Genomic DNA, 26,874 nt, shown 5'->3' on the forward strand with positions numbered 1-26,874 from the left:
AACTATTTTGTTTCGCATACTGTAAATTTGTACAACTCAGTTATTCACCGAGAATTCGTAATGGGTTAAGGAATAAATGTACAAAATGTAACGAGCAGTATTCAGCTTGGTTAACGAACTTCCTACATTGAAAAATAAAATTATATCAATCAAATGCTCTTTGGTCTCACCAAAATCATCGATGTATACTGTATATACAGATTAGCATCGAAATACATTCCCAAACTTTGATATTATATTCTACCATTTTTAAGAGTAGAAAACGGTTACTCGAATAAAATTCTCAAAAATGTTCTTTTCTACGATATAAACACTATATTGTAACAATATTTAATATGTATTTTAAGAAATTGCTGAAAATCTTTTTCTTCTGTACCAATATATTTCCAAATGGTGTTCTAAAGACTATTGAAGACACTAAAAAATGCTAGTATGTTCTAAATTTATTCTCATGTAAATATCTATTTACTCGATGTTGCAATAAATCATTCTGGTAACATTATTTTAAATATAAAACGTTTAGATACAGATTAATCTATTATGGAATACGTTGATTTCAAGATCAACTGTGATACCTTTTGCGAAAACAATGATATTAGTCTTTGGAATTTTAAATCATCGTATTATATGTATACCTAGGACCTTTTTCACCTTTAGGAATAGTAGGATACACTATCAAAATTTTGCCACTTATTTCAGTATCGCCCATTATGTTAAATGTATTATATCTTGATGAACGTGTTGGTGTCCAGGATGTATTAGTTAACATTGCAAAGCCCTTAACATATCGAATTATAGCTATTTATTCAAATAATTTAATTATAAAAACAGACATTTTTTTCCTTATTGGAATGATTGGACTTTCGATATTACATAAAATAATGAATAAATAGTGAGAAATAATGTGTGTGAAGGCATGATAGACGACAGTATAAAAACTTGTGTGTATGTTACGAAAAGGTGTATGTATATGAGTATTGACATTAAACTATCTTAAAAATAAAATTTCTTTTACAGTTTTATATTTAATTATTTTACAGGATATTAAAATATTATTATGATGTAACTGTTATTCAAAATATACACTATAAGTTGATATGAAGATAAAAATTCGGCTGTATATGATGATCAGCGATACAGTAGCTTAGTATGCTATTCTGATGTCTGTAAAATCCATTATTTGAGCAGTGATATAATTAACAAATTAGATGATGTAGTTCTGAATTGTGAGCAATTTTAGAAACTTATGTTACTTTGTTACGGGGTGAATGTACGTTACGGAGAGATCTGTAACGTGGGTTCGAATGAAGACTTATTTACTGATACCTTCTGCCGCAAGTTAGGCAAACTGTAATCTGATTACGCGGTAAGACTGATTCCTAAAGTGCAACTTTTAATTTGATTGCAAATTACTACTTGCATTTATTAGTTTGTAATTACCGTAATTACTATAGTTATTTCCACTTCAGTTATAAATAAGTAACAATTAAATAAGTAGCTTTAAAACCTAATTCATAATCGAATTAATCTCTGCATTTTGATGATTGTCAGTAGTGTATAATCAGATTACGTTTTGTCCAACTCCATTATATTAGAAGATTTACAATGTATCAGTTGCTTGGTTTCTAAAAGCAAACGGGTTTGATAAGAGTGTGTAATAATAAATTAAGTTACATAGCCTTGATTTCAATACTAATTTCCTGAAAAATGAAAATATTGTTGTGACAACGTCATTCCGAAAAAATAAAAGATTTAAATTACCCGTAGCATAAGTTTCACTTTGTTACAATTTCTAAATTAATATATCTATTAACATCACTATAGAATTATTTCTTTAAAAATATTTTAATTTGTTATATACAATAATCGTTCATACAGACTTTGAGTCTTATACATTATTTTCTATCATAACTGAAAAATTGTTTAATTGATTAAATGTATGGATATTATATAGGCACATAATAAATCGAGTTGTATTGAAGTAGTTCCATGAACTTCCTTTATTTAAAAATAAAATCATGCCAGAACTTCTCGATTGTTGTTTTATGAATATTTTATTGATTTATACACATAAATTAATTTTGTGATGCTTTGGATAATCACTGATACATGTTGCATGCATATAACATTAGAATTACGTTTTCTGTTAATATTCTACTGGATCATATACACTACTTTCAATTGAAAAAGGTTTTTTTTTGTATTTCAACTGAAAATAATTTTATCTTTTCAGAGTAACAAACGATATGGAGATTAGTTTTAAATGTCAATTCAATAGACAAATGGAAACTCACAACCGAGGCAAAAACTACCAGCAGATTCGTTTCGCTGGTGGTATTGACTTCTAACAAAGACTAAAAATCTTTTTAAAACAGTACCGTCCACAGTCGATTCTCGCCTCTTTTTTTATTTGACTATAGGAACATTGATAAGGTAAAAGTTCATGATGCTGTAAAATAACGTATGCTTTGACCGAATAATTGTGCTTGAAAAAACGAACAGAAAGATATAGAAATTTCAGTTTCTTGTAGTTTGAATTTAAATATATACTTTGTATATACATACTCTAATTAAAAATTTTATCTAAAATATACAGCCAATATTTCTCATCAGCAACTGTGAACACTATTTTCACTCTTTCCATGCGAATCATGGCCAATCAAAAGAAATCTTGAATAATATTTGAAGTTCACCAACGATACTTGTTTATGTTTAATCAAATTTAATAGTTTGAAATATGAATTGAGTTTCGTTATAATTAATTACAGATATTGCAACTACCCTATATTACGAGTTTTCTGTAATCGGTGATATTCATTTTCAATTAATTATTCCTGCTACAGGAAATCATTTGTAATTCCCAATAAACCATCTTTAATTTGAAATAATACTTATCGGTTAACAATTATCAAGGTTTAATTATTAATGTCACCCGGAATAAATTATATACCGCTGTTATAGCCAAAATTACAATCAATGCATTACTTATTTACGTCGATACGTATTGCTAAATTTAACAAAGAAGCAGAACTTGTGTACAGTATTTCAATATTCATTTCGATAATAAACATATGTTGAAGATGAGCAATTTTGTTATTGAGGGAATTCAATTTTAATTACTTATTAGATTCATTTAAAATAATTGTATGAAGAACATTATAAACTACAGAAATAAAATGTATACTATTACTAACTTCACGTAACAGAATAATGTTACACATAAACATAATCACAATTACAATACAACCAGACTTTCACACGATTCTATCAATAAATACCTTTCCACCATATAAAACATAATTAAACAAAATTATTTGTATATCGTAATCGGTTAATTAACCGATACATACTTATAATCGGAAAGGAAGTATTCAACCATGAAAATAATTAAAAACGATATAATGGTTATAAACGGTGAGTTTACCTCGCTAATTTTCAGTGAATTGCGTTCTACTCGCCTATTACCCGTCGAATAAGTCAACGATAAAGTACGCCCCCGTAGCCATAGACACGTTAGTTAATCGATTATATAATTATCCGAGATCGAAGTATGTTTTGCATTTTCTTTACTTTTTCCGTGACCTTTGTGTATTTTAAACGGTTTTAAGCAAATCGAGTTTACGTGAAGCTCTACGCCCACCACCGGCTAAATTTGTTATTTAAATTTTTAAGCACAGTTTAACTTCGTTCTTTTCCCTTTGACTGTACCACGTTGGCACGACTTTTTCCAGCGGATAAAGTAAGTGAAAACTGGAAAGTAAAACTAATGAAAAGTCTGTCACGCTTTTGAATATACATTTTGTTTACTCTAATTTAATTTTCCTGCTTGCAAATTCGAGGAAACAAAACGAGGAAATTTATTATGGATATATTTCTTCACAAAATATAAGCAAATAGTAACGTAAAGAAATAGATGTAATTAACTAAGTAAACACGTTTTGTTTCCTTTCCAATGTTCTCTAAAATGGAAATAAGAGACACTCTGTATGTTAATAATAAGGTTTATTATAAATTAATTAAATAGAAAATATTAGAAAATTTTTTAATACGTTATCTGCAACTACTAATTAGTAATAGGAGATTCGGTTCGAGCGCCTGGCGCAACACGGGACTGTTTTCTTTAAGAAGTGCTTAAAGCACGTGGCCCGATAGTGGACCATAAATTAAGTGTCCCATCACTGGCTGCACTCAGTCACAGCAGAACCATCGCGTAGAATAGGTCTTGTATTTTAAACCGTATCTCAATAAACGTACTCTTTATTTTTCTATAGCAATTTTACTGTTTCTGCCTACTGCACCTCTGATACAAACCTTAAAATTACTACATAAACGAATGAAAACATCATTGAATGGGAAAAGGCTAAATAAACACAATATAACTAAAATATGAAAATAAAAGATAGAGATCTTGAGTTTGTATTCGTCATGTTAATCCTGAACAATTATACAACTCTTCAAATGAATTTTTCTGCACAAGAACTTTCTGTGCGGAAACTTTTTCGTGAGGAATCTACAGTATTGCAAGAGAATACGGGATACTGGAAAGTCGTTGAAAGTGGCAGTGCTCTAGATGTTAAAAACATTTATGTCAACAATTAAATAAAAATATTATTCTCGAACAATACGGCACTCACCTAAATATTAAATACTGAATTCTGTAAGAAATTGAGGAGTTATATTGGAAACATCTAATTCATGTTTCACTGTATAATCCAAGTGATGTTCTAAATGATTAACATTTCTTCATGTGTATTGATTATACAACTTTAATAAATAATTATGAAAAAAGGTTAAGTTGCCAACTTAATTGCCAACCTGATCATTTACTTTAAGAAATAAATTGAATACTTTGACAATTTACTGGTAATATATTAAGTATTAATGCACATTCTAAAGTGTTTTGATGCGAATAACAGGGCATGTCAAATTTCATTTGAGCAAGAGTAACCATTAAACTCGAGATATTATGCATAATATTGCGAAATATATGTATGGAATGCATGCGTTTGTATGCATCGCTGAATTCAAAATTAAATGCTTATCATTTGTAGCTATTATCATGAAAGAGGTAAAATTTTAAACAAAAATAGCAACCCTTCTTGTTTTCGTTTCATTTTTTAGAAAATTATTCTCGTATGATATTATCATTTTCTAAAACAATGCAACTTCGTCACATTTGTATCTTTTACTCTTTCTTTGCCGATTGTAATAGTGGATGATTGGAGCAAATTAATGTTTTTCCAATGTTTTACTTTATTGCACACAGTTCTAATAGATAGTCTGATAAATTTTGAAGTAAGGAACGAAAGGTACTCTTAGAAATTGTATCTTTTGTTATTTCTTACATCTTTTCCATCAATACAACAAAACCTACACGCAACAGAAATACAAACTGCTCGTACGTCATACATTCATCGTTAATTAAATTAGTAAAAGTAAAGTTAATAAAAAATTAAATAGTATTGTTTCAGATCCATGGAAATTCATCAAGAAAAATAGTTTCTGTTTATCATGGACTATTAAAAACTTACTGTAAATCTACAAGTTACATAATCATTTGTCAAACGAATACCAACAAAATTTAGCAGAACTGTTTTCACAAGATTGCTTATAACATACCCACGAGTCAAGATTTATCATGGTTCTTCTTTCCAATTTAAATATCCTTCAGTATGTCGTTCTAGACGCGAAACGCATTGGGAACGATGACTTCGAAATCCTTTCCGGTTTATTCAAGCAGACAGCAATTTTCTGTTTACCGTTGCGGTTGGCGCAACTCACCTCTTCTCCTATGTCACGAGTAAAATGCGGTTATTGCAGAAATACAAGCCAATGCTTGAAATAACATTTCAATCATCCGGCGCAGGTGGAATACTTCTGCCGGGGATGCAGATATCGTGAATTTAACGCAATCAAAATCGAGATATTTCATACCGGCGATACGTATCTCTAACCTCGATGTATGCGCTCGAAATATTTTCTTTTTTTATTGGACCTATTAATCTTCCCTGGCGAGGGTCGCATTTACGATCCGTGGTTATTCAATATTGCAATGATACTGCGCGTGAATACGGGCGAGAGACAAATCCTTTGAATACAGTGTTGTATCTCTTTACGGTCGCGTCGAATAAAAACAGCGCGATTATAAACAGCAGTGAACGGGATTTGTTGATCGTTCCATTCGTTGTATGTTAAGTACGCATTTGCGGTAATGTGCTCACCGTACGGTGTTCAGAAAGAATTTAAACACGGTTCGCTTGCTAATAACTTCAGCCTTTATATCTTAATGCGATTTGGAGCGATTTAAACGCTTGCATTAATTAACAACCGTTCCTGATTTTTTGTCCGTTATGGAATTATAGAATTGAATATGTGAATTGAGTATAACGGTTGATAATTATTAACATCTCGTCGTATGATGACAAGTGAAAATGGTAACGTAGGTTTCTATTTATTAATTTGGTACAAATCAATATTATTCATTGCGCCTGGATTAATATAATAAACTTTGCTATTATCAGTATATTACTTTGAAAGTAAATTTATACTCACAATGAAATAGAAACATTCTCTGCGTTTCTTGCAAATTGTTGGTAATAAAACATTACACGATTTTAGTTGCAGAAGAAAATGAGACATTTTTATATGCGTGGTGATATGAACCAACTTGTCCTCTAACAACTTCATATAAGGGAAATTTCGTCGTAGCTGACATTGTTCAAGAAGTTGAATTAATCGAGGGGATAACATGGTCGAACGTCATGGTACGTTGAGAGAAATCTGGTGGTTGCAACTATGAAAAGGTCCTCAATTATCCAATTTTCACCATAGTACCTTTTTTCGTTTATTCATTTTCTTCTCTTCCTACACTTTTTCACTGGGATTCTATATTCAATTTTTACAGTGGAATTAGTTTGCCTTATTCTTAAATAAAAAATAAACAATAAACAACTATTAGATCGAAGAATTGATACCTTTAAAATTCGACTCTCGCGTTTTGCTTACAGCTTGTTCCTATCTCCACAATTTTTGGCATTGTTGGGAAACGTTCTCTTTCCTTCTCAAAGAACTTCCCCAATGATAAGACCCCCAAAATTGAAGATTAATATTTGTGTCTATCATTCGTCAAATAACTATGAAAGCTTTTTAAAATAGCGATAACATTTTTCCAATAAGAATGAGTCCAAATATTACCTAAATCAAAACATTTTTAAGTGTATTGTAGATCATCTTTAAAATAAAGAATGTCATTTTCGTCCATTTCTTTAAGAGGTAACTTTACCAGAAAAAATGTCTTTTTAATTTAATTCTTACAGTTACATTAATTTTCTATTGCATTTGTAGTTGGAATTATTGCAAATCAACAATTTCGTGATATATAAAATATTTTTAGAAGATTCTTTATAAGGATTAAATTCAGTGTAAATTAGTAGTACGTAAGAGGTAGTATTCACACGGCGAGTATATATATTTCGTATATTTTTATAAGAAATTGAGAAAATGAATAATTTACGTATAATTCATCATTATTAATGAACCTTCTTCATTTATAAACAATTTTCGGTTTATACTTTAAAATATCCAAACTCTGACCAATTGAAAATTTGTTAGTAAACGGCATTGCACAAACATTTATTATGACAAAAAAATAGGTTTGTATAATAAATTCCCATTAAAAAAGTTTATATAATATATTTATTTATATTTTAATTGATACAAACATTGGTTGATATATCTCGCAGCCAGAATATTATTTATTAATTTAGTAGATTATTACTTTTTGATTAATATTTTTGCATCGGTCGTAATGCAATCCTTTAATTACTTCCATAGTAAAATGTTCATACCTATAACTCCGTACATGCCCGATAAGGCTTAACTTTTCACTCACAAACTGTCTTTTGTTTCGCAAATGGAGTACCAGAAACGTCTAAAGAAGGATATCAGCCTAATAGCGGTCTACATATCTTGACCTACTGCCCTGCTACTATTTTGTATCACATACATATAAAGGCACACCCAGCCGACACTTAGGAAATTATTCGGAAAAGCTGACCTTTTCTCTGGAAAAATTTGTCGAAGTGTTCCGTATTAATCGAAAATCCATTCAAGGATTGTGTAACAATACATAAATATTCTGTCCTTTCGTTGATTAACTACTGTTCGTTATATTATACAATACTTTTCAATGCGTTAACCATTTCGTCCCCGAATATGTATTTTACAAAGTACAGACTGCCACTAGAATAACTTACTAATTTTATGGAAAAAACTTCCGGCTGTACACTGATCAACAAAAACACATATACTGACAGCTGATTAATACTTAAGTTGTCAGCCATAAGCAAAGATACTCGTGTGGTACAATTTTTCTGTTTTCTAACTTTCTGGTCATTTTAAAAGTTCATGGTATTTTCGTATCCCAGATTCTGGCCCCTCTTACAATATGAATCTTAACAGTTAGAAGAAATAAGTACTAAATATTCATTAGTACCATCGATTTAATAATATAAATAACATTTTTTTTAAGCGTGTCCCAAAGTAAAATTTAACTAAACTAATTTATTATTCACAAATGAAACTGTTAGAAAAGTATATGAATGAATATATATATAACTGTTAAGATTCATTGTATATATATATCGACATATTTAATATCTTGTATTTCGTTTATTGTTCAGGAAACGATTTTGTTGTGCATTCATAAATGACATATTTAGAGACACATTGTACATGATACCTATTTTTCTGACAATTTCTTTTCGTAAAATTGATGTTCACAGACTTTCGAATATTATCTGTTTAAATTTGTTGATTAAGTGATTACTGATCATGTGCAACTGTCATATATATTTAGCTTTCATTAGGAGGATAACAATATACACACATATACGTATCATGTTTACTCATAGTAGCTTGTTGATCGGTGCATAGATGCTATGCATAAATTCGGACAGATATCCTGAAGCATTAACAGCAGATAGATAGTACTGAAATAAAACATACGAGATGCCTAAAACAAGAAACGGTAGACGTACAAAAATACAAAATTGGATCGACTGAATAACAAAAAAACTTTTTGTGAGTGATGGAGAAACTGTCCAGTGCCAAATATGTGATAATAAAATCGTATCAAAATGGAACGCATTTTTACCAAGAAATTCCCGCTTTCAAACAATTTAAAAAATTAGTGATATATTGCGAGGTCAGATAATCGAAGAACTGAATGAGATTAAAACATGCTACTGGAGCAAATTTAAAAATTCCCCGATCACATCTTATGACGAACGTTCGTTTTCAGCTTATAAGTTGACCTTAAGCGATAAACGTCATCAATTAACACTCGGCAATCTCGAGAAAATACTAGTAACTTACTGCAATTTAAATTGTAACTGTTAATTACTATGTTTGAATAATAAAATTATTATAGCATATTTCCAGTATATGTAGCATACATTTGTATATTCTTGTATACGTAGACACATTATTAATGCATACTCAATATATGTTACTTGCATATTTTGTCATATTTTAGCGACATAAACGTCCGCAATCTAGATATGATATAGCTCGTGTATCTGCGAAGGTGAGAATCGAGCGCGGAACAAATGCCCCACGGTTCTATACATCGGAGATCCGGACATATCCGATTGAAATGCCCTCGCTACAAGATTCGTCTTACCCCTCGAACGTTTTGGCTGCTCCTGGACCGCCGTTCCGTAGTATTAGAGTGACAAATGGCAAGCCGCCCCTTCTAACTACCTACCTTCTTCGGCTTTGGCACCCTTCGTCCAGGGTCCAGTCTCTGCCAATATCGACAGTCAATTCACACGCACGCAGCTACGTCCGAATTCTCGGGAATTCAAGCTAGGAATGTCGCGGTGGACAAACGTAACACGTAACACACTTCGTCTAATAGACTGTCGAATGGACGTGCATGATTGAAGATAGTTACTTTCAACGAGTCATTTTCGAGGATTATACGCAATAAAGTACATATAATAACCGATGACGATGGGACTTGTGGTAACTGAACGCTGAGAATGATATTGATATTAGTGGTTAAACTGTTAAGTTGTGAAAGCTAGTTGTTTCATGACATCCCTTGAGAATCAAACTGCTTTGGTTTCCATTTGTATGCATCCTATGTTTCATAAAAAATATTAAAATGATTGCAACATATTAGAAATATTCAAAACGCGCAAGGAAATTCGAAGCATTTATTCTTTGTTTGTTCTTGATAACATTTTTGTGCTTAAAATGAAATTCAAAATTTTTAACTTTTTGTTATAAATGAAGTCTGTTCTGATTAAAATATTTTCTTTTTTGGACATAATTTATTATACTATACTATATTTACATAGTTTATTAAATTAATATTATCCAGTTAGAAGAATGAGTTATTTAAATTAAGTTTATTTCGAAAATACTTCGTTTTATCACAATATTCATAAAGGAATGTATTGGAGTTATATGCGTCGGTAGAGATGAAATCTGTGTGGAAGATGGTTCTTTGAAAAATACTTGACATCTTCCTTTTCTTTCATAAGTGTACGCGTATAAGAAATAAAATCAGCCTTTGAAGTTGAAGATTATATACATATTTTAATACCTTGAAAATTAAAAGTTGTAGATGAAACTATCTTTTAACTCTGCAGTTTTAAATTAGAAATGTTGTCCAGTCAAATATTCAAACAGACAATCATTTCCTTAACTATAATATAAATAACAAAAATTTCTTGGTTTAGTTTGGAAATATTATATATAGGTATATTTCTAGAAATTTAAACAATTGAAGTATTGAGAAAAGTGATTCTCAGAATTGCGACATATAAACATAAATCAGTTTATTTAAAGTACTTTAAAAATGACATATTTTTTAAAAATATAAATTCGAAAATAATTAGATTCATTTATAACGAGCTAGTTGTTTCTTTTCGAAAGAATTATAAAAATTAATTACGAATTATAGAACGTTAACTGTATCTATTTTCAGAACTGCTTACAGTGAATTTTGATATGTAATTTGATATCTGACTCATTTGTCTGACAAATACGCTGTGTAATAGATAACGTTAGTTTATTCTGTTAGTCTCCATCAATTACAAAACCAAGTACGTAAACCATGATTACTGGTCTCATCACAATTAATTAGTTTATTGCAATCGTGTGATAGCGTGTAATAGAACTGACTTTAACGTCAATAGTCCAGCAAAAGCTTCACAAAAGCCTCATTACTTTGGCTTTACAGCATTCCAAGCGTTTCACTTTTATGCGAAACAAATGTCGTTCAACAATATCATCGGTCATCTCTTATCCAGGATTTCATTAGCCATGATTAATGTCGCAAGTTGGAAATCAGAACAATTTCCATTACCTTAATGAAACTGATTCCAATGGAAGATTTCCAATAAATAGGCCTTTATCATCCTCTCATTAAGCTATTCTCGAAGTTTTACTGATCCTTTAAAAATATACCTTAAATCATGATATGTACTACATGATAGCTGTTTTAATGTTTTTAAATAATCTTTCACTTGAAAATGAATTAAGGTTTATAGATATAATATGTAGGTATAATTATTATAATATTGAATTATTGTATTAATTAAGAATAACTTTGTTTTTTTTTTAATAAATAACTTTTACTATTACAATGTTTGTTAGGCAAAAATAAATCTCAATAATAATAAGATGATCGAATATCGGAATCAGGTTATAGAAAATATGCACGTATAATTTTATAATAAAAATGAGTATTTTGGAAACGAGAATCAGCAATCAGAATCGTGATTATTATAAACAATTATTTCGTATAAATCATTTTGACTACATTTCGTGCAAATTATTCTAACGCACACTATTCAGAATTATTGTCGATTATAGTGCAATGCGTTCGATTGTTCGAATCAATAATTATTTCGTATTCATGTAAATTCCGATATTGAGGTTTGAATTTCCAGTACTTATGATTTACCTACAGTACAGTGCACGAAAGGAAGAACACGAAAGGAATTTCATTTTATTCAAATAAATGTATTAATTAGTTAAGATTAGATATATTTTGAAAAAATTACGATGTTTTATAATTTTGTATTACGAGTTATCAATAAATAATAAACGTAACATCATAAAATCTACAATCAATTTACCAAAGCTATGTTACGATACACATGAAACATGTTTTCTTTATAATTATTCAAATTATATATTTAATGTCTGACGTTTTTAGTAAGCAAAATAGTAAAAAATTGTAGTCGTTTAATATACCCATGATAATGGTTTGTAGTAATCCATATGGTTTTATTTTTTATTTGTTTTAGAAGTTATTGTATATTTATTAAACATTTAATAAAATACAGTCAATTTTCAAAGATGAGTCTGTTTTTAACAATTACATGAATACAATACCGGGAGTGCTGTGTAAGTTATTCGAAACTTGGCAGTTGTATATACCTATATAAGTAACCTTCGACAACTGACGATACATAATTACTTCATGTTCGCTTGCATTACAAGTTGCAATTCATTTTGTATTAATGAAATAATCAAACAGCAACGAATGTTATACATTTTACAACGTGTAATTATTAAAGGAAATGTTTTCATCATGGATGAATGTTTTTATTTAAATTATATAAAAATGACTATATTGTTTGAATAATCGAAAGAAAGAACTAAGTTGGTACGAAGTTTGTCTGCTTAATATTTGAAACTGTCTCACTTAATGAAGTTTCTTATGAATGACTTTTATATAATTCGAATATAATCTCTGTTGAGATGGAAACGTTCCGTTCGATTCATTACACTCAAAGGAACTATAGTTACGCATTAACTTTGAAACGAACTGAAGCTTGTATAGCCGCCGTTGAAGTTATTTTCAGAATGCTATTAGTTTTCAACCGTTCCGTCTTATCAGAATGTTTCCTCAGATTATACTTCGCTAACATTATCGCGTTTTCAGTATTACGAACTTCAAATGTCTATATCTCTTAGCTCAACTGCTACTGCTACTAATATAACTGATAAAGTGAAAGCTGAAGAAAATTTAAAAATTCCATTTAAAAGAAAACATAATATACATAAGTACACAGAGCAATGTAAATAACAGTGCAGTACAATTTATTACTAATTAAAGAGTTATATAAGCTTCCTCCAACACTTAACTTTTGGAAAGTTATATAACAATTATATTTAAAATTAATTATAAAGTAAATAAATTGAACCGGTATTTACATATACAAGATTTTATTTAAATGGGAATGCCTTAATATCTGTTGATTATGGATTTAACAAAAAACTTGTAAAACTGAAGTACATTATTTGAGGAAGCATGTTTTATAACGGAGGAAAATGTTTCTTTCAAGGACAGGTTTACGAAATTTCAAGGTCATCAGTATTTTCTTAAATGAATACCTATATGGTTGTCTCATGTTCGTATAGAGACTAAAAAATCCTAATTTAATGATTCCAGAAATTTTCAAAAATAGTGACCTTGAAAAACCATTTTTCACCGCCATCAAATTTAATCCGCCAATAGATATATTAAACGTTTGTAAAAACCATAATATAATTTCAAAAAGTTGGAAAAACAATTTTTTTATTGACGAGCAATTTTGCACAATTATTGAATTAGTTTTGAAAATATAAATAGGGAAATGAATAGTTTTATGTTAAGATTTAATAATAAATATTAGAAAATTTTTAAGTCGATAGTTATAAAATTCAACGTAATTTATAATATAGTTTGGATTTTTGTTTCACTCAAACCAAGTCCTCAGAGTCATATAAATACATTAATTGAATGTATCAACGTAAATACTCGTACAGTCAAGAATAGTATAATTTTTAAATATATCAAACAATTTTTGCAGTTTATATAATATTACAATCAAATGAAGTAAAACCCCACATAAATTACGTGCTTACTTTTTCCGGAATCTCGTGTGAAGAATAAGGAAAGCGTAGTTTTTAAATTATCACTATACATAAACCTTTAAGGACTTCTTGTTCCACGAAACTAAACACAGTATCATGCGTGAATTTCTCTCTCGCGGTATTCACCTCCATTTTTCTTGCAAATTCCTTGTGAAGTTTTTGCCACTTTTCAAATTTATCCACATCATCCATTTTCATTTTCCACGCTTCACATATCTTGCAAAAGGTTGATTATATATATTATTGATTCAATCATTTTATCACTTATTTCGTTTTCCGAATAGCATTATTATGCATGTTGAGCAACAAAAAATATCCCTATTTCTTTAAAATCTACTCCATACAAAGCTAAACTCGTTTTTTATCCTTCTTGTTAAAATTTTAGTTTTACTTTTAATTACAGTGCAAATTCTACATTTGAAGTAGTCAAATAATGTACTTTTCTGAGTGACCAAAGACGTATTCCTTGTTTTATAATATCAAGTCGAATTCATGGTGACTGTTGAGCGTCGGGTGCTCAAGATATATGCTCGTTGTATAATGACGATACGATACGATACGATACGATACGATAAGTTAACGCTCCGTCGGTCAGCGTAACGTCATTGGGTGAAAAATGCCGTACTTATATACTGATTTTCCCTGGTGGTGCGGGCACAAAAATGGAGTCCTTGGAGGAGCATCTCCCGAACTCGGAAACAGCGTTGAAACGCGTACGGTGGTTTTGTACGGGATTTTTGGCCTGGACCTTGCCGCACGGCTTTATTACGGGCCTGCTAGTCGAAAGCGCCCATCCGACCTTGGTCCCACTAGAAATTGTTTGCACATTTCCGAGTTGTCACCGATGCTCCTCCAGCCCTAGGTAATCTAACGGTACCGAGCAGTATGCGTCCTTCCAGTGAAGGCGTCAACAGTGACAATATTCTATTGAAATTTTTATTATTGAATTTATATTTATTATACATTCAGTAAACGTGTCAAATAAATATTTAGTAAATATAAATATTATACAATTCTCATGAATTGGGGATATTTATTTTTCGCTTATTAGTTAACGTCTTAATTAAACTTACTAATTAATTAATTTTATTTATATGATTTTGTTTTGCTGGAATGCTAAAAAAGTATAAACAAATAACTTTTGAACCTATAGTTGTTATACCGTAAAGAAGTACATGAAAAAACCGAATTGTTGAAGCAGTTACAGTAAAGAAGCCCCCCCTTGCCTTATAATTTATTTCTTAATTATGATTGATACAACCACTTTATCGTTAATGATTTATTCAGATAAAGAATTCTGATGCTTATTTTATGTCCACGTTTACCCTAAAACTTAACGGTTGGTAATAAAAATGTATTATAAAAAATGGATAACACTTAATTTTCTCAAATTCAGTTTAAAATTTTCGTTACGAGCCTAACACAATATTGTAGGTCAAGGGATTAAAAAATATATATTGCAATTAAGGGAGGAAAAGATTAATTGGAATAACATTCTTGTAATCGAAGAATTAAAATTTTAGTTTATCCATATTTTGTATTTATGTTTGTACTTTTGACGAACAGATATCTAAGAAAACGAATTTTTTTGGAAGATCAACAAAAATATTGCCCATTAATATATTATTTATACAAATTAATTTATTCTAACAATCTAGTTTATTTTAAAAGTTACACAAGTACATTAAAAAAGCAACATCCGTTATAAAATAAAAAGGTACTATAGAATTGGAGTTGTTATAATCAATAGCTTCATTTTATTGGAAAATGGACTGAAGCCACTTTTAAAATAAACGACACATATAACGGGTATAAAAGTAAACATACTTCTTCACTCCAAAAACACTGGAAATTACAAATTCTCTATACACAATGCAAAATTTGATCAAGAACTAATTTTCATGAAATTATACGTTGAACTTGTGCACTTTTAAAACGAAAATTATCTAATCCTTTTAATTTATCTTATTAATGTCTATGCACATGAACATATTTTGAAAGAATCATTCTTTTTGCCTCCATAGGTGCGCACAACCCCATACAATTCTGTACATACAAAATTGTTAAAAGTCTAGGAATTCTTGAAGGAAACGTGAATAGCTGACAGGCCGCGACACTACGCCTGTTTCAGAACACAGCGAGCCCCATCGTCTACGGTATTTCCATTTTATCAGGCTGCCAATATCTAACGTCGGATTTCCCGTCGTAATATTCTGGGGAGCCCCCGATGCCGCTCTCTATCACGCGTTCCTCTCCTTTATTCAGTCTCCGTTCCATCGTTCTCCACTCTTTTCTATGCCGTCGAGTGGAGGCCAGGACTCTCGCACTGACAGCCCCGGCTCTTCCAACGCGCAGGGCGGTGAAACCGCGGCGGGCCGCACGAGCTCGGGGTAAACAGAATTATAGCGAGCCAAGTGGTGGTCAGTGGAGTACTACGGGACTTCTCGGCGAAAGAGGGTGGAGCGTGTTTCCGGGTCGTCGATGTGTACCGATAGGCCCGTTCGAAGAGAGGAAGCGCCATTGAAATTCTTTTCAATGGAATTCGCCTGCCCGTCCATCGGAAACGGTACACGTTGTACAGCGGCTTGATAATGTGTGTTACGATTACAGCGGCTAATGCTGCACAGGGTATACCACGAAGCATGTTCAGCTTAGATTATTCTGCTACTAGCGATTCGATCGACAATATTTTTAGCTAAAATAACATGGTTCAAGGAGAGCTTTTTAAGATGGTTGTACCAAATTTTTTGTCAACCCCCTTTCTCAGAGTTATCGAGGTCATCTTCGGCTTTTTACAGGTAAACCTACTATTTTATTACACCCACCTTTTGGGGGATACTGAGACAGATTCGATAAGTATCATAACAAATATCTTTTTCTGAATCTAAACTTGACTTTTTTTCGATATTTAATTTTATTTTTGAATATTTTTCAGTAAAAGTTCGAATTTTGTTAGCATTCTATAACCTTAACAATTCTCAAACTATTTAAGACAGTAATGCTTGGTTAAATTAAAAATTTTCGAAACCCAGCATTATAATTCTCACGAGCAGGGCAGCGTTATTCTTCCAGGGATTGACTCGAGCTCAACTTGACAGTCGGAGAATGAAAAGAAGCGAAATAGATACAGTGTGCCGAGCATCGACGGTCGAGACCCGAAACTTTAAAGGCATGTCGCGAATGTGAAACGCGAACATGCAATAAAGAGAAAATCAGTTTCATTAATTTCAACCTTACCTTCTCAAACATAATGCTAGTGGATTCTTGAGATTGTTGTGATTAAAATGAGTCCAAACACGACGCAAGTGGGACTAGTTTTACCGACTTAATGTAATTAACCTAATTAAAGGTTCATTTTCCCAAATCGATAGAACTAGACCTATGTACGTCGTGTTTGGGCTCATTTTAATCAGAAGAATCTCAATAAACCACTGGTATACGTTCAAAAAGGCGAAACTGAAATTTTCATCACTGCACGATTGCTGCTTATGTTCGCGGGACCTTATTGAAGTGTATCTATTTTCCTTCCGCTCATTGTATTCATTTACTTTCTTTGTTTACCGAGATCAGGTTACTTTAAAGGTGTGCCCGAGACAGTGAGTGGTGGGGTAAGAGTGGGGATAGTTAGTTAAAATTTAACAAAACAGATTTTTTTTCAATTTAACAGAGCGTCATTGTATACAAACTTTAACTGTCACGTGCAACCTGCGCTTAATGAAAATTCTTATAATAATTAAATAATAAACAACTGTTAATCAATTCACATACTCTTATTCTGTTGGATACCGTCATAGGCTAGTAAATAAGATAAGCTAACTTTCGATTTCCTTCCTAACCGTTCATTCTTCTGTATATAAATACTCATACGACCCTTGACTTCCTTACTCACCGATCCTGAATCATACGCTTGTCCCTCCGAACCTTAGCAATATCCAAAATTCCTACTGGTCCTTATCCTCATCCCCACTACTTTCAAAGTCAGACTTCCGAGCCTTTAAAAGGGCATACAAAACTGTCCAGGGCAGAGACGAGCAAAAAAAGCTGACCGATAGAAAAGAAAAGAAGAATCGCTAGCTCTAGAAATTATAATTCTTAAGTGCCTCTTGTAAGATTTCGTGTACTAAGTTTAGTTCGAATAAAAATATTCACCAAACATCGGAATCCTACAATTCATATTATCACTTAATAATTCTTCAAGAAATTACAATACCTACTACCTTTGCTTTCAGGTCAAATAAATAATTGGAATTATTTAAATAATATACATTTGATTTTATAAAACAAAAATCGTTAATAAAATTATAAAGTTTAATTTCATAGTACTTACTCGAAATTTTCGCTATCTACAGCTAACACGTTAAGCTAACAGAAACAAGTGTACGATTTCGAAACAGATCGTAGGAATATTTTTCAGCTTGATTCGTGGTGAATATTCGTTGAGCTCCAGAAAAACGTGAAACAGCGACGATCGAGGGAAAAAATGGAAGTATGCTGTCTCGTATAAATTGTATAATGTCGCGTAACTGCATATGCTGCAATTGCGTTACATCGACGTACACAAACGCTGGTTGCAAGTGGAATTTATTGGAAGCAAAGTGGTAGACGATATAACGGGAACTTCGAGTATCGCTTCTGGAACTCGAAACGTGACGCGGTTGAGATAGTAAGCTCTCGCTGCGTAACATATACACCTTGATCCAAACACATGGACCAGATTCGCAAACTCTCGACGAAAATTCTTCTCGAATCACCTGGTGATTGATTCGGAACGTACTGGCGCGGTATCACGTTTCCAACAACATTGTAAAGGAAAATTTGAATTCACTGGATTGCGCTCTCGAAATAAATATTCATCGGAAATATAAAAACGATGTCAATAACAACAGGGTTAATACAAAAAGTTTATTTACTTGTATATAATTTGAAAGAAATGAACAATGTTTATATAGGCTGCTGGCGGAGGATGAGTAATTGAAATATTATAAAGATTCGAATGTTCAATAATGAAATTACTGTTGTTAGTAAAATGAGTGTGCAAACTCAATATGCCATCTTAACCTCTTGCTTTAAAATATCGTGCCATACTGGCGATGAAGATTTCAAACAGAATTTAATAAATATAAATACTATTTACTTCTTTTGAATTCAAATTAAATATTATTCATCTGTTGTCTGTTATCATATTTTAGAGCAAACGTAAATGTAGAATGTGCTTAGATATATCTCGTTTTTTAGTGAGTTATGAATGAAAAAGTAATTGGACTGATCATAGGTAAAAAAGAAATCATTGGGCAAGGGGTTAAATGTGCAGAGGGATAGAATGCACTTTATCTAAAGGGTAAAACATTTATTAACAAATACAATTAAAATTTTAACAGAGTATCTATTATTTAGTTAGATGAGATATTCTATGAAAAAAATTGTTCATACATGAGCTTCCTATATATTTTGATTTGATACAATTTACAACCAAAACAATGTGCTTGTTAGAAGTTTGGATGCAGTATAACTTTTAATTTGTTTACGATATATGTGCATATATTTGGTTTATGATAAATAAATACGTCAGAAATTAACTAAAAACTATTCTTATATCCTTTTATCCATAAAAATTTAAAGAATGATAAATAATTTTTATTTACTTTTTAAGAAATACTCACAGTAATATATAAGAACTTATTTGCTTAATAGTCATTTCCATTTTATTGAGCAATGGAATACAAAAAATGGTATGCAGAGGTATTGTAAATTTTACTCACTTAATTTTATATCATTGTTTATGAATTAAATATGTAATTCTTTAAAAAACTGCGACAGAAATTCGTTCATAAAAATGAAGTATATTGTGGTAATTTTAATAATATTTTAATCATTTGAATTCTATTTTGGTTATATCTAAACTGCAAATCTCCATGCATTTATATCTAGTGAGAAACAAGAAATACAATAGATATAGAATTAAATTCGATATTTTTCTTTTTATATAACTTTCCTCCCTATAAATAATTCCAAGCCAATTTTATTCTTCAGAAAAATCTGTTGTCTAGTGATGATAGTTGTGAATATATAATACGGTGAAACTTGTAAATGTCGATATTGTGACAGGTGTATTTAGCTACGTTTACTCTCCAGTGTATTATAAATGAAAGTGTTCCTTTCTTTACACATTTAACCTTCGGTCATCACCTTCTGATCGATTGAAATTGATGGGATTATAACACACCTTTCAATTCCAACAAACCGAACTGTAATCATTCCGTCGTTGCATTGTAAAAACTAATTATACCGTTGATTTATAGCACTTCGTTTGCACATGCAGAATATTAACGTGAAATAAAGAATAATGTACAGAATAAAAATGTCTCATTATAATTCCACTTATTACATGAATTGCTAATTGCAGAAAGGAGACATAATATTATCTCTTAATAATATAATAATATATTTTCCTGAACTATCAAAGTCCATTCTCTAAAAATATATTATATTATATATATTTTTAACAATATATTTGTGAATATGAGATGTCTTAAATACTACTGCATCTTAAATAGAAAAAATTACATGTTGATTGTATCTCCTTACTGCTTAATAAATTAAACAATCAGTTAAAAAATCTTTTAATGGAATATTCTAGTTTACTATTTAAGATGGATCACGTAATCAACTAAAATTATTAAATTTGTATGATCAACGTGCCAAGGTTTGTAGGATACTTTTGATTTTTAAAATAAATTAATATTTCTAATTAGTATTTCAATATTTTAACTAATTAAGGCATGACTTTAATTCATACATTTTCATGATCTGTAATATCTTCGTATAATTTTCACTTTACGATCAAATTTCATAGTGATATTGAAAAATATTTTACCATAAAATATTACTATTAAACGTTATAGATGTAATTTTGTAGATATTGAGTTTTTAATGAATTCTAATTCAATTTATAGGTTTACAAGTTAATGTTTATTGGTCACAGTAATCACTTTAATTGACAGGTACAATGAATTTGTTAGTGTACATATTTATAAATATATAACTATTAGTATGCATGTTTACAAAACTATATTATTACTTTTAGTTAAACATATGAACAAATCACAATTTTAGATTTTCTAACTCGAAAAGATTATTTGTAGTCGTTTTTTGGTTTTTTTGTTAGTAGTTTGCTAGTTTTTTTTTTCAATTTTCATCTGATTTTGTTGCAGCGTTCTTCAGTCATCGCTGGTCCGTATGCATTGCTATAACTTCGACGGATATTTGAATTTTAAAAAATCCTTTCTCTAACATGTTCTATATATTTGATATTTTAAGAAAACTGACGCTAGGTTTACGGATATTTCTTGTACGGTTTATTCTTTTAGTGGTGCTAGAGAAATTGAAGTTCGTACAGTTGATTTATAGAGATCAAGGTATGAAGATACATGATTGAGGAACTTACTGGTGCAATTATTAGGAGTAACCATATGTAATGTCGTGCCTTGAAATCAAAGTTTATTTAAATTGTTTAAATCATACATAAAACACTCAATGAGATAGTTGTAATTCTAGGTAAGGCTACGTCACTTTGCCATCCAGATATGAGGTTTTGTATGCATCTTTCATAAAAATCCCTAGATTTTTCATTAAAATATTTTTGCATACAGTTTTTGACGAAAATAAATGCAAATGAATAAATGGAGATATTGATAAATGGTATTTAAATAAAAGTTAGTATGATTTTTTACCTAAAATTACTTATTCATTCATGTATAATATTTTAACTTTTAAATTGTTAAGATTCGAATAATTCAAGCGCATTGTATTTCTTACATCGTGGTAAACATAATAATTCAATATTTTCAACAAAGAGTAAATAATACTCAATAAAGAATGAATGAATCGTTATGGAAAAATTCTAGAATTTTTCCATAAGCATTTGTCGGCTGATCAATTTTTATTATATTTTGGAACGTTCAAATATATATAAACAAAGATTATTCGATTTCTTGTTTCTAATTCCTTTTTACACTACTTTTCCTGCTATTTTATACATACCTATATCCTGTTCTTGTAATTTAATCTATCTAATCTTTAAACTAATGTTTCAATCTGTTAAATTAATTTTATAATCATAACAGAGAAAGTCAAAGAGTCAATTGTAAAAGAATGACTGAACTGAGGAAATATGTTTAATTTAAAGCTTTGAATGGTATCTTCTGACAGTTTCGTTAAAAACAGTGTTAACTAATTATGTTGCTTCGTATTAAAAAATATAAGTTGTCAGGTACTCACTGTTCTGCTGTCCAAACAAAGACCATAATACTCCGTCAGTCTGCTTGATGGAGGAACAGGAACTCGCTTTGAAATTTTTTAGTTTTTTTGGCGAATTTCTTAAGTACCAAATTTGTACCAAGGTTCGAATACAGGAAACATGTCGCACTATTTCAACTGTTGTGCCGCACAAGAACCACCGACTCAAACACTTACTTCAAGAGCTTTAGTCGGTGGAGCCGTCGCGATCAACATGCTGTCGCGATTTACACTGACACGACTTGCAGCGCAAGGTGCACTAACATATGGCATGTATCGATCTCTTTTGCCAATGAAATATTTCTTACCGTTAACAGCATACTCTGTTACGCGTAGGCCTAAGTAAAAGATCAATCGATACATCTGCCTATTATTAAAATTGTGAATATATATCTGTCACCGTATTCGTTGCTAAACAACGATGAATAACTTAAGATAAAGTCTTTCAAAAAAATCATATAGGTGTGGAATGTAGAAAACATTGTATTTTGAAACTGATTTTCCACATGTAGTTATTCTGATGATTACTTATCATTCAAATCTAAATTATTATACAAATTGAAGTTTTTGAGTACATAATTAGAAAAATAGAATTACGATAAAAAATGGTTTTTCCTAACAAATATTATAGACAGCGATATACTTTGGGAATTTTATATATTATTTTTATTCCTAATTTGTAACAACTTTACGTACAAGTTTACACTTTCAAATTCCTCCAAAAGAATACATAAATATGCGCAATCTACTTATTATTGTTATATTTATGTGAAATAGAAATATATGAAAGATAGTGAAATATATTTACAAACCAATGAAATTCAATTATTCAATGTTGAAGTACTGTCATCACTTACAATGCAAGAAATCTTGTGAAAGTTAAAATTTTTATTCAGTTATACTTAAATAATTATCTTCTATTATTATCTTTTTATGTATGATAATTAAATAATATTTGTATTACTTTTACATTACTTTTATCTGAGTGTATGACATAAATTTAGTGACAATGTTAAGCTGAAAAGTTTTATTTGAAATATACGAAAGTGAAAGTGATGAAACACTGATGGACAGTGTTATATTTATGTAGCGTATCATTCATAGCATGGATAAATTGAGCGGATAAAACTCTTTGAAACAAATACATGCGCGATAACACACATGCGATTATTACCATAATTTATTTCAACGAAAATGAAAAAAAGACACCTGAAATTTTCACTTAAAATTATTTTCCTAGTTAAATCATTTGTCCTCAATTGAATTTTGGACATTTCCTATAATTAATTTTAAAATCGTTACTGAAAAAGTCGAATAGACAATTTAGAATATATGACTAAACTCGGAAAATAATTCTGATTTAAACATTCCAAATGTGTCTTTTGACACTTTCGGTAGAAATAGTGTTAAATAACCCAAAGAGCTTAAAGATGTTTTTGCCTTTTACCAAATCATATGTGTATCATAGAGGTAAATTTAAAGTGTATGATGTCAGAAATAAAATAATGAATTAAAGTAAAGCTTGAAGTACATTCTTATTGTTTTAGAATGCAAAAAAAAAATAAATTTCTGTTTCATATTCGTTTGCACAAATTCCTGTATCCAAAGATGAATTTACTTAAATGACCTCGAACGGCATTGCATTGAGTAAAAGATTTTGCCATTCTTATGAATTTGTAAACATTTTTCAAGAACTTCGTCTATTGTTTATACGCATTGGAAGGGTACAGGAATAAGAGAACATATATTTGTAACTGAGAAATAAATTATTTTTCTGGAATGAATACTTGTATTTTTCTTATTACTAAGAGAACATTCTCTCCAACCCAATAATTATTATGAAAACATGCAATAACAATATTTTCGCAAACGTTCACTGAGTATTCTATACCTACAAGAAACATATTCCGACAAAACAGTCGCCGTTCCTTTTTCGACTTTCATATTCAAGACGTACTCCGTTCCCTTCTTCCTTTCTCGTCTCTTTCTTTCCTCGGCGACCGAATATCTGAGCAGTGCATCTTCTCAAGCTGACATCACCTACGGCTATCTCGCCACCGTATCAGACGGTATTGATGGAATTTCTCGAACATCGCTGCGAATTTTATCGGTTTTCGTGGCCAGTGCCAACAGCGCGATTTCGAGAAATTCACGTCGGACGCAGAATGGCCCGCATCTTCGGCATTCCTGCACCTGTTGAATTAGGACATCGATCCAGGGCTGTGCTCCTTACGAGCAGATGAATGTCAGCCAAGAAAGGTGGCGCGACTCGCGGCCACTGAATAAAACGATAAATTTAACGGAACGCGAACCCCGCGACAGTTTTATCTGGTTCTTTCGTTACTTACCCAGGGTAATGGAGTTAATGGCAACGAAATGGAAACCTGAGTAGCTTATTCGTGTAGCGACATTTACCCCCGATCGTTGTTCTTGGTTCTCGTGCCAAGAACCGATTGACAGGATCGAATTAATAACTCCTTCACAGTTTGTTCTAGTTAACATATCATTAACAGCAAATCAAAACGTTGAGATCTTTTTGAATAACGTATTTATTGATTTTATTTTAGACTGTTTACATTTGAGTGTTACATTACGAAATATGAGGAATATTTTGTGGGTTATCATGCCTTTTAATCTTTGGGGCTTTCTTTTATTACGAAACTATGGACTTGTTTTAGATTTTTAGTAATTTACTGAATCTGAAACATAATTATTTTGGATTTATTATTTTGATAATATTTTGGTAATTTTTTTAACGAATAGTACAGAAACGGATGAAAAAGGATAATAGAATAGAACAGGGCATTTTTAGTAGAAACTTAATAAATAGTTTTACTTTGTTCGTAGTAATACAAATGTTCTCTTTTCCGTGATGTTAATGGTAACATTTTAAATACCTCATAGTTCACTGCCACCAATTGTTGCTGTAATGTTCTTTGCAGTTTTATTAAATGCAGCATATCCTGTTTATGAAGTTTTACGGTGATACAACAAGGGCGAGTTAATGATTCTCTGAATGTCGCTCCATGTATTAGGAGCTTAAATAGCAATGTGCAGAAAATTAATTTGTCTTTAGGAGGAACTATTGAAATATTGAAATTTTGTGTAAAAAATTCTTTGTTAATTTTTTAATATTTTCTTGAATTTCAAACAAACAACAGATGAATATTATATGATTTTAGATATAAAAATATACAGTATCATGAAGAGTGTAATTAAAGCCAATAATAACAATGACGTATTTATTCGTAAGTTTTGTTAATTAAAATAATAATTATTTATAAATAATATAATTAAAGAAATATTTAATCTTTATATTAATTATTAATATAAAATCTCATATAAATTAATATGTAGACTCCATTATGAAATAATAATAATAATAATAATAATAATAATAATAATAACATTAATTTATTTCCATGATACAAACAATAATTGAAACATGATTATTATTACACCTATTTTCTGTTATATCTTATCAGTCCCTTATCTAATTTTTTCAAAAGTTAAATGACATTTCTATTCTATGTACAGAAATCAATACGTCCAATGTCATTATTCCTCAACAGACAATAGCTGAAAGATAAAACTTCAGATGCCAACAAACGCGAAGACTAACGACTAACCAGCTACCACCAACCACGAACTACCTACCACCAGCCACCAACCATCAACCACTAACCACCAATCACCAATCATCAACCACCAGCCACTAACGCCCAACCACGAACCATCCATACGTAGACGGACACTATTTCTTGTATCACTTACGCACATATCACTTAGTAATCGGGAAGACTGATTTTTAGATTCATTTCAACAATCAACGTATTTGTCATGGCATCCTTAGATAAAATAAGATTGCTGAGCTTTTCCTAAAAAAATTTTCAGAAGACTTAATTATTGAATTAAAAATAGAATTAGAGAAAAAGAATTAATTACTAAATAAAAATATAATTACAGAAAAAGAATTCATTATTGAATTAAAAATACATCATACAGTATATTTTTTTATAGTAGCAAGATATACTAGTCAAGTGAACAAATTTGACGGGAGTGAGAAATTTTTTTTAAAATACATTTTCAAATATTTTTCAAGGCCGCTTTCACAAATTTCTAGGTCATCATTACTTTTTTTATATGGAACCAAATATTGTCTATTATTTAAAATTTTTAAATTAATAAAATTTTTATAAAATATTTATGAATGATGAAAAATTTGGATTTTAAAAATTTTAACTTACGTGTGCCACTATTATTACATACACGAATACATATTTTAAGTAAATACTCTAAAATATAGTACAAAGTTATGGAATAAAATGAACAATGTATAGTTTAGTAAAGTTTAATTTTATAAAGTCAAGCTTACAATAAAATGCGAAAATTAATTAAATTGAACAGGATAGAGTTCGGTGGAATGAATCTCAATATAAATAACAAATCTTATTATAACATGGTATAAAAATATATATTTTTGTGCGGCCATCTGTATTCTAAATATTAGAATTTTATTTAGATATTCTTTAAGTAGCATACAGATTCTTCCCATATTCTTCTCATTGAAACTTTTTATAAAATGTATATTAGTGGAAACATTTATTATAATATAACATTTCGGACACAAATAGTATAGTA

General features: G+C 30.3%; 1 protein-coding gene across 1 annotated transcript in view; it reads right to left on the minus strand.

Annotated features, from left to right (window-relative positions):
• Nha1 (Na[+]/H[+] hydrogen antiporter 1) overlaps window positions 1-22,452 on the minus strand; it is a 235,547-nt gene extending 213,095 nt beyond the window's left edge. Inside the window, exon 1 of the mRNA XM_076374212.1 lies at window positions 22,216-22,452. Coding sequence (XP_076230327.1) covers window positions 22,216-22,241 — 26 coding nt within the window. The 5' untranslated portion in view covers window positions 22,242-22,452. The remainder of the gene's footprint in view (window positions 1-22,215) is intronic.
• Between the last annotated feature and the right edge of the window lie 4,422 nt (window positions 22,453-26,874).

The sequence above is a fragment of the Nomia melanderi genome, chromosome 2, assembly GCF_051020985.1.
Source record: "Nomia melanderi isolate GNS246 chromosome 2, iyNomMela1, whole genome shotgun sequence".
Lineage (NCBI taxonomy): Eukaryota > Metazoa > Arthropoda > Insecta > Hymenoptera > Halictidae > Nomia > Nomia melanderi.